The 12715-nt window shown below is 28.6% G+C and overlaps 1 protein-coding gene across 2 annotated transcripts; it reads right to left on the bottom strand.

The window, feature by feature from the left end:
- Window positions 1–6: 6 nt before the first annotated feature.
- LOC105195545 (sensory neuron membrane protein 1) lies at window positions 7–8954 on the bottom strand. Of its 2 annotated transcripts, XM_039447873.1 has the most exons (10): window positions 8696–8954; window positions 8182–8417; window positions 8002–8115; window positions 7002–7159; window positions 6534–6730; window positions 5172–5380; window positions 4509–4764; window positions 2599–2810; window positions 2015–2241; window positions 7–1657 (listed from the first exon to the last, which is right to left on the bottom strand). In XM_039447873.1, the coding sequence occupies exons 2-10, from the start codon at window positions 8296–8298 to the stop codon at window positions 1462–1464; spliced, it is 1686 nt and encodes a 561-aa protein (XP_039303807.1). In that variant the 5' UTR covers window positions 8299–8417; window positions 8696–8954; the 3' UTR covers window positions 7–1461. The 2 variants fall into 2 exon arrangements, with proteins under 2 accessions (XP_039303807.1, XP_025990530.2); XM_026134745.2 differs by lacking the exon at window positions 8182–8417 and having other exon boundaries at window positions 8696–8946.
- Between the last annotated feature and the right edge of the window lie 3761 nt (window positions 8955–12715).

Genomic DNA, 12715 nt, shown 5'->3' with positions numbered 1-12715 from the left:
AAGTAATTGTAAGTCACCATAAAATTTATTAGAAATTAATTAATTACATTAATTACTATAGAAGCTTATTAGTATACATTTAAAATAAAAATACGTAAACTCTACAGTATTATAACTTCATAAATACTTGATGTATAAAAGTTCAATTTTTGAAAAAAATCTTTTTGAAAAAAATGAATAGAATGGTTAAATACACATATTTGTATAAAATTTTGGTATAAAATATTTTTTGATATTTTATTTAGTTTACGAAATATATTAAACAAAGGCGAAATCTCTTTATTTTTAAGGGATGGTTTCATCCTATGTTCCATGGTCCGAACAGTCTTTTAACCGCAGCTGAAGATTTCTTAAATTCATGTATTTACTTTCTCTACATTTAATGCCAAGTTTCATAAAAATCTGAATATCTCACTTCGCGAGGTTCCCTTGTAAGTGTTATTAATAAATTTGCTAAGAAGTAAATATTGACAAAATTTAAGACAGAATGTCAGTCGAAATTTCAATCTAATCTTTACGATTATTATAGATTATTTAATATTGAAAGAAAAAAATGATCATATCTCTTAAAATCATTGTGATTACTAAAATTTCCTATTTTTATTTAGCTTTCTAAAATATAGACTATTGGTGAATATCATATTGCGTTATTAAAAAATACAAATACATAACGGGATCCTAATAATTGTATTATAAGTGCAGTTAATCTATGTACATTAAAACAGAAGCTATCCCTGTAGCACATACACGGTTCAGAAACGTTTCTTACGAGTTAACATGTTTATTTGTAAAACGTTAGATGAAATGTTTTCTTTTTCTGGAAAAAAGTACATTTTTGAAACTGTTATAGAAACCTTTTTTTAATATTATAAGAATTATAATATAATAGATAAAAATTATATTTCATAAATTACGATTTTATTCTGTTTTCTAGTATAACGTTTCTTACTGATTTTTTATAGTTATGAAACTATGTATATTGATAAATGTACAATATATAAAACCATCATGTGCTACCTGGGTAATAACATAAAAAACAGTTTAATACTGGTATTAATCACTGTCTTAACAATACTTCTAGATCAATAATGGTAACGACGTCTAATAATGCGCACAACAAAGAATCATAATTGCTAATGATGATGTCAATAATTATTCATGTATTCGTTGACGCACATATTACAAACGTCGTCACTATAATCGTATCTTACAATTAGAGAAATAGCTAACATTCGAATTAAAATGTAAATGTTATCCAGTATGTTATCTAATATAACACTCAACAACAATATTTCTCGTAATAGTATTATAACATACAATAAAAATGTTCAATTGACTACTGCTCTCGCTTTTATATGTATATGTAACATTATACACTGAGGAATAAAGTCAAAATATTCAAAAGCAAATTATCATAAAAGTAATCATAATAATAATCATAATAGTAATTATTACTCCCTGTTAATCAACTGTTGGTAGCACTTCTACTTTAGCCTCTATGATACTGACGGCTGGCTTCTTCAGCACCACATTGTTCTGTTCTTTTCCTGGCACAAAATCCGGTACTGCAGCGTTTACATCAGTCTCTTTATAATGTTTCGCAGCAGCGGCAACTAACATACCCACACCACCTGCGATCATCATGGACATCATTATCCTGCAAAGACAGACAAATCAATATTCGCTGCACACACAATAACACTGAAAAAAAGAATCAAAATGTTAACAAATGTTATTTAGAACGATTTTTTAGATATTTATTGATTATAAAAGAATTTGGTTGTGATGACAAAATATAGATTTCTGTGAAACATGTATCTCATTCATTTATTAACTGATTTATTTGCTAAAAATAAAATCTTATTTTGTCATATTTAAATATTTTGTTTAAACAAAATAAATTTATATCCCACAGATAAATTTATAATTATCTTTTTCTCGTCAGTGTAGCTTCGAAGAACATCCCGCGAAAAATACTTACAGAAAGATTATAGATTAATATTGTATCACTCACTTTGCGATTAAAATCTGAGTGTATGCAGCTTTCAGCGGTTTTATGAGAACATCCCCGAGTTCGAGTCCATCCTCTATCCAAAATAGAGGGAACATCGCTTCCGGAAAGGATTTCATCAATCGTAGCTTGGGGATGGGTCCAACTAACACGTTAAATTGAATTTTTTTGTACGCTTTTATTGGGGTGCCTGTCATCGGCTCGAAGTTGAAAGTCATGCGGTGCTTCTCCTGCAAGCAGCATCTCTCGTTACAATTCCCGTAATCATTGTAATTGTTTAATAACACTAAAACTTGCGCGATATAGAATTATACTACTGTAAATTCACGATGTTTCACAAAATGTATTTATTTCAAACTACCTATTATTATTTATATAAAACCAATTTTATTAATATAATCTTCTTTTTGCTATTCATCACTTAAAATTATAGCTTTACACATATTTTTATATACAAATTCTTACTCTAAAATACATAAAATAGACAAAAAGAGGAAACGCCATTTCGTGTGAGTGCAAAATCGTGGAATGAAGAGCTAATGCGCGTTTATTTCAATAATAAGTAAATGAATTACTGTTAAACTTACAGGATCGGGATTTACACCCTCGATCATCTCAAGGTACCGTGGGTCGGAATTGTAAAAATGAGGTAGACTTATCCTTATAGGAACGTTTTTACAGGGACTTGCGTCGTATATATTCTTAGGCATGCATCCTTCGGACTCGAGACAGAGGCACTTTACATCATCATTCTCAGATGGGTCACCCAGATCCGCTGTGTAGTGTAGCGTTTTAAAACCTGCGTTACAAAATTATACAGAATACAAAAATGAATATTTTAAAATTAAATAGAACCATTAAGGTGTTTCTTAGTGGATTGACACTCGGAAAAAATTATTTGGTGGATTGACACTCGGAAATAAATTGCTTGGTAGATTGACACTCGAAAAAAATTACTATTTTAAAACCTAAAGCTAAGTTAACTTTAATTTAGCTTTAGGATTTTAGTTTCTAGTCTTAGAATGTTGTTCGGTTTAATTTAAGTTTAGATTAGTTTAAATTTAGTTTTACTTTTTAATTTTTATTTAATTTCAATTTACGTTACTTTTTTTGAATAATCATTGTTCATAATTCACGAATATTTAGAAAAGTGCTCGCGTCTTAAACTTGTCTTGATACTCGTGCATATTCAGATGGATAGACATTTCTGTCTTTGTGTATACTTTAAAATAAAAATATTTAATCTTTTACTGTAAGCATTATCGAATGCACTTAGTTTTAGATATAAAGTGCGTATGATTACATATAATGTAATGAGATTACTTTACTAAGTAATTTCAACGCCAAGAGTGGACATGTTTTAGAATTGGACGTAAGAAAGCGGACATTTAGTGTAGATTTTTAAAAAATTTGAAAAATATTTGATTTCTTTATTTTATCTGCAATTAAATGTCATGCGTTTCTTTTTTATTAGCAATTAAATATCATGCGTATATCTTTACAATTTAACTTGATTCTTGCATTACTAATAAAATTAATTTATTAAATTTAAATAATTTCTAAAATTATGATAAAATAATTGAATCTATATAATATTGTTTATTAATCATTTTTCCCTCGTCAAATTTTATTGTAAGTCATATTAGCAAAACATTTAAAGAGATATGATCAATACCAATCTCAATAAAAAATGACTTATATTATTGAGAATATAGCAATATTATTATATTGTTACATAATGTTATTAAGAACATAATTATTGAAACTAGCATGTATTTTTGCATTACATGAGCATTTATTATTGATTTTAAGCACGTAAAATTGAATTAATAAAATTTTTTTCAATAATAACCATTAATAAAATTTTACATACTGTTTTGCGTGTTCTTGGTTTTGCAATTAAAAATGCTAAACATGATTGTAAAATTAGGCAGCTAATCCGCGACATTTCAATGGTTGCTGTATATCACCGCATATTTCAATGAGTATCTAGACCTAAACTATACAACAGCTTAGTTCTTAATTAATATTTTTGTAACAATTTGTTAAATTATTTTTTTGATAGCGTTGCTAAATTTTTCAACTATTTATTTAATTCATCAAAAGTCATCTTTAGTACTTTCATACTTTCACCAACTTTTTACTTGTATATAAAAAAATTGCATGGTAAATAGAATTAAATTTTCATATAATTTTAATGTACATTAAAGTACTTTAAAAAGTAAGGTAATGTGAATTTAATATTTCAGTTATTCGATGCATCTGTCATAAAATGCCATGTATAAAATCTACAAGTTAAATGGTGTAATTAAACTTTTATTTTTTTGAACGATCAATCAATTAAAAATTTTAAAACAATATTAGTTTTAATTTAAATAATATTTTATTTAAGGAATATAATTTAAAATAAACCAAAGCGTTTAAATTTTTCGATTTATTTCTATAAATTTAAAAAGTCAGTTTAAAAGAGGTGGCATTTTTCCAAGAAAAGTCATACCTTGGACCTTTCCTGGTTCGATGTAGTAAGCGCCGATGCTTCGACAAATGTCTAAGGAGTGTACCCAGACTTCTTTTTCTTTTTTAAGGAACGGGGGGAAGATAGTTCCGTCCGTACCCTGAAAGTCGTTGCAAGGACTACCATACCACATATCCATCTTGGTATGATTTCCTACAGTCACCACACGGCCCACGTCTTCATTATTCTTAATTCCGCGGTATACTCTTACGCGTTCCGGGAAAAGGCTTCCGTTTGCCTAAAAAGTTACAAGCAACATTTTTAGAATATATATATATTTATAAAAATATGTTATATTTTTTAGAAATTTAATCCCTGAATAAAAATACAATAATCCTTACCCGAATTAAATTAATTTTATCCAAATTTAAATCAATGCATGTGAATGTTCCAAATAATAAACTTTTATTTTATTTTGATAATGTTTGACAATGGTAATATTATTGTAATGTTAATATAATATAATAATTTTATATAATAAAAACAATATAGTACATCAGTGTATAATGATGTTACTCAATTTCTTGTAAAGTAAATAATATTTTTGAAAGCAAAAGAGGGCAATTTTCCTTTTCATTTTTATTACTAGTAAAAAAAATACAATGACAAAAAGTAATATTTGCGTGAATAATGCAGATGCATTACCTTAGCGAGAAAACCATATCTGAAACGTAGACTGTCCCCCTCTCGAATTAATATCTCTTCTTTTTCCTGCAACGCGGAGCACATTGCAGATCCACCGAAATCCGTTATACCCGTGCAGTCAAAAGGTACACCTTGAAAGAATATTTCTTTCACAGTAGTTTTGATAAATATCGACTCGGGTTTCTTGAAAATACTGTCGAACGCTTTGCCTAAAATAATATCAATGATTTATTAAGAAAGAAAATAAATCATGTTCCTTCTGTATTATATAACAACAATGTATGAAACAAGAGAGACAGAGAGAAAGAGTGAAAGAGAAACATATGACATAACATGTATTGCTAAAAAGTAAAATAATAGTGAACACTTAGAAAAAATATATTACTTATTTTTTTATTATCATAAGCCGTGGTGGTTTTAACTGTTTTTGTTTATTTTTTGCACAGAGCGCATTTAAAATTCTCCTTTCCAAGACTCAATGCTTTTTAAAAAAAATATTTAAAGAAAATTGTATGATTGAAAATTTTGTACACAAAGAGCACAGAACAAATGAAAGACGGTTTAAGAGTCTAAAGCCATCTCGATAATAAAAGATTAATCTACTATTTGTCTTAAATACAGTTTTTACCCTTATTAAAAGAAAATATATCATGCAATGCTTGAATAGTCACCAATGTAATGTTCAATACTATTCTTTTATCAAAACATTTTTCAATTGATTACAATTCACTTAATTACAATTCTAATAAATTTAAATTTAACCTAAGTGATGTTGAAGGCAGAAATTTTTTTCTCACACTATTTTTCAAAATTGCTCTCTGTTCTTCAAAACTTTAACAAACTTCCTAATCAGCGTAACTGCTTGATTTAAATTTCTTCAAATTATAGTGAGCAATTTTGAAAAGTAGAGCGAGAAATATTTTCTTCTCTATAATAGTATTTCTTAAAAGGTGAAAAATGCTATAACATTGCACTGAAAAAATTTGTATTAGAAATAAATTGTGAGACAATCTTTTATTAATAAAATAAAGCAGCATATTTCTCAGTTTTCACATTGTTCAAGTTTATCCTCATACTATACGATACATGTATTTTGAAATAAATGCGTACATACAAATAACATAATTGACTTGATAAGAAAAAGCCGAAGTGTTAAACAGTAAAAGTTTTCACTTTCCAGAATTGGTATATTCCTGATTCTCAAATCGAGATTCTTGATTGACAAAAACTGACGAGAGATATACTTAATTGAACAACGGCAAACGAAAACTCAATATCCAAATATGACATTAAAACAGACACATTTCAGCTTCTTTATGTATAAAATGTGCGTTTATTTATTAGCATGTTGTGAATACGTACTTATTATTCCCATTGCTGATGGCTTCTCTTTTTGCATAAGCAAGGCTACCGCTATCATAATGGGTTGAAACATGTAAATCTCTGTGTTTTCCGACATGGCGCTCTTCTTCTCATTGAAGTACCAAACCTGTCGCAAACTGTATTCAACGGTATCATCTTCCTCTCGGTCCACAACGTTCTCCTTGTCCCGATACAAACTGGAAATCACAGCATCGATCAATTTCCGTTACCATGTTATATTTGTGTCTACTATAGATATTAAAATAATTTAATAAGCAAACACGCTTTGCTTCTAGAACGACACACGGTAAATCACACTTTCCAAAGTTTCTTAAAATCTTAAATACGTTAATTCATGTAATGCTACTCAATATTCTTTACTCTGCGACATTCGAGATTCACGCTATTTTGATAGCAAGTTGTCTTCGTAATCATAAATTAAATGTAATGTTATATTAAATCACTCACTCGTAGTGAAAGGGTCCTAGTTCTTGAAGAATCGGTTTAGATCCCGATGCAATCTCAGTGGGATTCGTTACGTTGAAGACATAAATATTAAAATCTAGCGGCTGCGGAAGTTTCTCCCAAAAATCGCGCATCTCGGTTCCTTTCTTTAGTCTAACTTGCTGCAAATTTTGTAAAATATCTAGTAATACTTACTAACACAAACTATACTTTCTTTTTTTAAATATGACATTCGAAGAATACAGAATTTGACAGACCACCATACAGCAAGATTTTGATTTCAAACATTTTTCTATTTATTTAAATAATTAAGTAATTAGTATAAGTATTATGCGTATTTAAAAGATCTTAAGATTAAACTCCGTAATTCTGAATTAGAGTTTCCACTTTATTTGAAAGAAACTTAGAGTTTCCTAGTACATATTAAGAGTTTTATTTGATTACAATTCTAATAAATTTAAATTTAAATTTTAAGAACGAGGTACTAACTTGTTGAAATTCACGATCGAATAGTTCTGAGCTAATTTTTAATAGCTTTATTTTGCAAATGTCCAGAGTTTCTGGTACATAAAAAACAAATTTAGTTTATCAAAAGAAAAGTAAATACATAAACAATTTTTGAAAAATCAATTTTCATATATAATAGTTCTGTGATATTTCGATTATTATATTATTTATTTTGAAGTGGTCTTGACGATTAAAAAAATCTAGACATAATAATAAAGTTATAGATTTAAAACAAAGTTTTAAAAACCGGTGAGAAATAACATGTATCTCCTTATGTAATTTTATTATATTAATAATCTTCAAACACACACAAATATACAATCTGCAGAGGAAAGTTCATTTAAAATTAGTTGGAAAAAAACTTTATTATTGAAGCATTTACAAATTTGAAACTAGATTCATAGTAATTCGGTATCGAGAGAATTATTTTTCTTGCAGGCCTAATTCTGTATATTTCTGAAACCACTTTGAGAACGTTGATATATCAATTACTTACAGATTTAACTTGCGACTTCAGTATAGAAGGAAATCCTAAACTATAGCTGATAAGCCCGATGGAGAACGTACAGGAGCCGGCGATTCCTAATCTTTTCACGGACACCATATTAATCTGAGAACACATCACACGCGCATTAAACTTCTCATTTTGTAGTGATTTCGACAAGAAAGTTGGCACCTTGTCAATAACGAGCAGCGCGACGTTGAGAATCTTTCCGATCGTGAAAAAGGATAACAAATATCTGAGATTTGGATTATGCATCGCGTCGTTTATTCGACGTAAAATACGACCCATGTCGTTTCACAATCTTTCAAAAATTTCTTTAAAAGGACTCATTTGTTGCGCCGACTTCTCAATTTTCGAAATAGAGATTACAAATTCCTCGATTATCAGATTTGATAAAATCTTGATTCCTAAAATTGATTTAAAAAAATCAACGTGCTCTAAAATTAACGAAATCTTATACAAGTTCATTTCTCGAATTTGGATTCCTCGAAACTCTTTTCGTAGATCATAAATTTAAATTGATCGAATTCTAAGGTTCATCAAACCTTCTTGGTTTACAAAATAAAAATGTATCAAAATTCTGTTTCCAAATTATACAATCTACTAGATTTCTTTATTTTGAAATTTTTAAATTTCAGGCTTCTTTTTTGTAAAATTCTCTCCGCGCGAGGTTTCTGTGGCACACCTGAAGAAATTCTTCTTCGAAAAAGATTGCCGATGCGCGAATGACCACTTCCGCCGACGTCTCGCGTTCCAACCTCGGACGTCTTCTTGTCTCTTCGGTCCTCCTTAGCAATTCTCATCGACAAGCTACCCGCTCCCCTGGGGTTTCTCTCATATTCACATGTTCTCACGTACACATGCGTATCTTTATTTGCCATTGACTGTGATTCGACATCGGTGTATTGCGACTGCGCGATCAGCAGCTTTTGAGTAGCTTTATCGAATTGCGATAAAAATAGCTTCTTAACAGAGCTTTTCAAAAGGCTTGCACAAGCTTTTGATTAAGCTTTCTCTATATAATATTTGTGTTTCTTACATTTACCAAAAGATAGATGATTAAAATAAAATCTTACTGAAAAGATGATTAAAATAGTTAAAAATTCAAATCAATTATGGGACGAATAAATAAACATTACTATATGCTTTCAAAATGGTGGCGGCTTGCATTTGAAGAATACATATAAAATATGAAAGTCAAAATTTTTACAATATCTAAAACGAAGATTTACATTTCAGACATTGCAATTTTATATTTATTTAAAGAAACATGATTTAATTATACGTTTTATCTTTTAGATATCATCTATTTAATTAATCTGACACTGGTCAATATATGCATTAACATAAAGTATAGATCGTCACAAAGTATCAAATCCCATTCGATCGCAAAATTCAAGCAACGTTAATAATTTGGATGCACAATGTTGCTCGAGAATTTATAAACAAAAAAAATCCTAAGAACAAATCTTAACAAAATTTCTGAATATTTTTTTATTATGTGTTATTATACGAATGTTGTGTGTATTTTAAAATGTGATGCTAATCAATGCTAATCAATGAAATTTACTTTTAAATGTTAAAAATTTATTTAATGAAAAAAAAACACATTTTTAATAAATATGTTTTCTATACGTTAAAAATGTTTTTAACGTATGTTTTTTTAACTGTTAAAATATTAATAAAAAGAAACTGATCCATTATTTTTAACATTTTCAAAAATGTGTAAAAAAATATTTTTTAAATATTAAAAAAAATATTTTTAAAAATATTATTTGCTGATTGGGAAAGAAAACAACCAAAAATCCTATTCCGATTTCAATAAGCTTTGGATATGTTAAAGTATAGGTAAAAATATAACAAACATATATATACACACACACACACACACACACACACACACACACACACACACACACACACACACACACACACACACACACATATATATATAAAAACTCAAAACTTAACACACACACTATATATATATATATATATATATATATATATATATATATATATATATATATGTGTGTGTGTGTGTGTTAAGTTTATATATATATATATATATGTGTGTGTGTGTGTGTGTGTGTGTGTGTGTGTGTTAAGTAAGTTAACAAAAAAAAATATATATATATGTGTGTTAAGTAAGTTAACAAAACACACACACATATATATATATATATATATTTTATAAGTGCATTCTCACACATTAAGAAGATAAAATATTCCTTTAAAAAAGAAATTAGTTGCATTTTTTTAAGCACATATCGTCAAAATAAAAAAAATAGAAAATAATTTTTCAATTAAAATGATTTTTTAATTAAATTCAAACGTATAATATTTTGTAATAATAATAATAATTTTTAAAATAAAAATAAAAAACTGTTTCTTAATTTTATTGTGTGCGCGTATAACTTATGATGTATATAATATAATCAATAAAAAATACGTACTTTAAGTACATATGTATATCATGTAAATACATCCCGCAATTTTCTCTAGTTTTATATATTTCCAAAATTGTTAAACATAATTAAGTTTTGAGTTTTTATTAAGTATGTCGTGATTGTAAATAAATGTTATCAAAGCAAATAACATTCTAATACAAGTATGTAGTAATCTTAAGCAAAATATAGCGAATAAATTGCAATTGTACATTTTACGTGACATGAATTAATAACACAAAAAATAAATTAAAAATGTATTATAATTTATTTCAATTTATCATTCAACTAAATTAATCTAAAAATATATTTCAGGATTTAGCATAAAGATAATTACAAAGTTTCAGTGTGACAATATTGACAGAGGACAAAAATTATTTTACTTTTAGAGTGTGTTTCGTTTTGTATAAGAGCTGCACCGAACTAGTCTCCACAGTTCATTTTTTTCGATCGCAACAATCGTGTTTAAGTTAACTTTAACAGTATTATGGATCCGCGCCTTTGGTGTCAAGTGTAACGCATATCGAGCGCAAAAGGCGCCGAAGTATCAATTAAATATGAGCTTGCTATAGATATCCTATAGCACTTGCTACGAGAAACTTCTTTACATTATTACTCATGTCTACCGTAGACGTAGTTACCGTAACCGAGGTCCTATTAAAATAAATTACTATATATATGAAAGAAAGCCGCACGTAGGGCAAGAATCCGGGAATGAGCATACAATACTTGTATGAAATGTGTATCTTCAAAAACGATGTAATTACGACGACTATTAAAAGCACTCACGATCGTATGATACAACATTGATAAGAAGTTTTAGCAATTACTTTTCACTTTGAATAATATTTTTCTCCTGCTCATATTCAAAACAACAAATTTCAACGTAATTCACGTAAGAAAAAGGAATTAAGAAGATAACTGTATAATAGTTTTGATATAAATTAATATTTTTATATAAAACAGAATAATAAATTTTATCACCATGCTAAATTATTATTATTATTAGAGAGTCAGTAATAAAATAAATTGTTAAAATAATTCAACTGTTTAATTAGATAACTTTTTATTTTTGTGTATTAATAATTGATTGAAGAAAATAATTCAGTTTTGCAGCTGTAAAATTTTATTTTCACATTTTATTCCACCCCTTAATCTCACTCCGTTTTTAATTTCAACCTTTAAATAATATTAATTCATTTAATTAACATCATACATCTGTGTTGCATTAAATATTATATCCACTATATTCGGAAATCCATTCTCGCACACTGCGAATTGCATCGCGTAAATAAATTCGAAATAAATAAATCACATTTATCCGTTTTATTACACCGCGAAATTTTGATCAACGAATATTTCTCTTTCGCGGCGTGCACCTATGAGCGATCGCCAAATTTTTCGCCAATTTTTTTGAGAAACAGAACGCGATAAAAATCACTTTTCGCAGAGAGGCAAAACACTTCTATACCGAAAGAGAGAAAATCCGCGTATCTGCCACGCTAAACGGATACTGAGAGCTATGATGGCAGAGAGATAGCGGTTCGCCGTAACGGGGTTACGGGTTTCTTTCGGAGCATAGTCATCTGACGGATGACATGAGCCTTTTCTCGGATGACATAGGGCGAGAACGTCCACGTGTTTTCTCGTTTCATTTGCGGAGTAATCGGTGCGAATGATAGTCGATAACCAGGAAAGCGTTGCGTTCGTTCACACGATCGCTGATATCGAGATCGTGTATAGCAGTCTTCCTTGGCTAACGTCGCCTGTTTATCTCCCTTGTGATCTACTTGAAACCTGCTCGTTAAACAATTCATTTCCGATAGCGACCGCCAATTTCCCTATATGGAAATAAATGATGCATTTTATTTTCTGCGGCTTAAAGCTTAAATTGTCCGTCGAAATGTAAATGTAAATAAAAATACTGAGATGTTTCAAATAACAAAATAAAGGTAATATTTTTTTCAAAATATTTGGAATCGAATTAAACAAGCTTCTAATTATTCTTATTAATTCTTATACAAATTAATTGACTCTAATTAGTCAACATTAAGTAATAATTTTTTTTCCAAACACGCATTACAAAAAAAATGATTATTCCTTTGTTTAGCTTTCTTTGCATTTGACGTTAATATAGTTGTAATTATATTAGTCAAGGAAAACGTAGATTATATAATATAATTCAACGCTCAAAATTTTTCCAGATAAAATTTGCAAATAATCCAGCTAATAATTTGCATCAAAAGGTCTCTGCCAAT

The sequence above is a fragment of the Solenopsis invicta genome, chromosome 4 (genome assembly GCF_016802725.1).
Source record: "Solenopsis invicta isolate M01_SB chromosome 4, UNIL_Sinv_3.0, whole genome shotgun sequence".
NCBI classification, from domain to species: Eukaryota; Metazoa; Arthropoda; class Insecta; order Hymenoptera; family Formicidae; genus Solenopsis; species Solenopsis invicta.
Note: the sequence above shows the minus strand (reverse complement) of the source record. Positions and strands in the feature narration are given on the sequence as shown.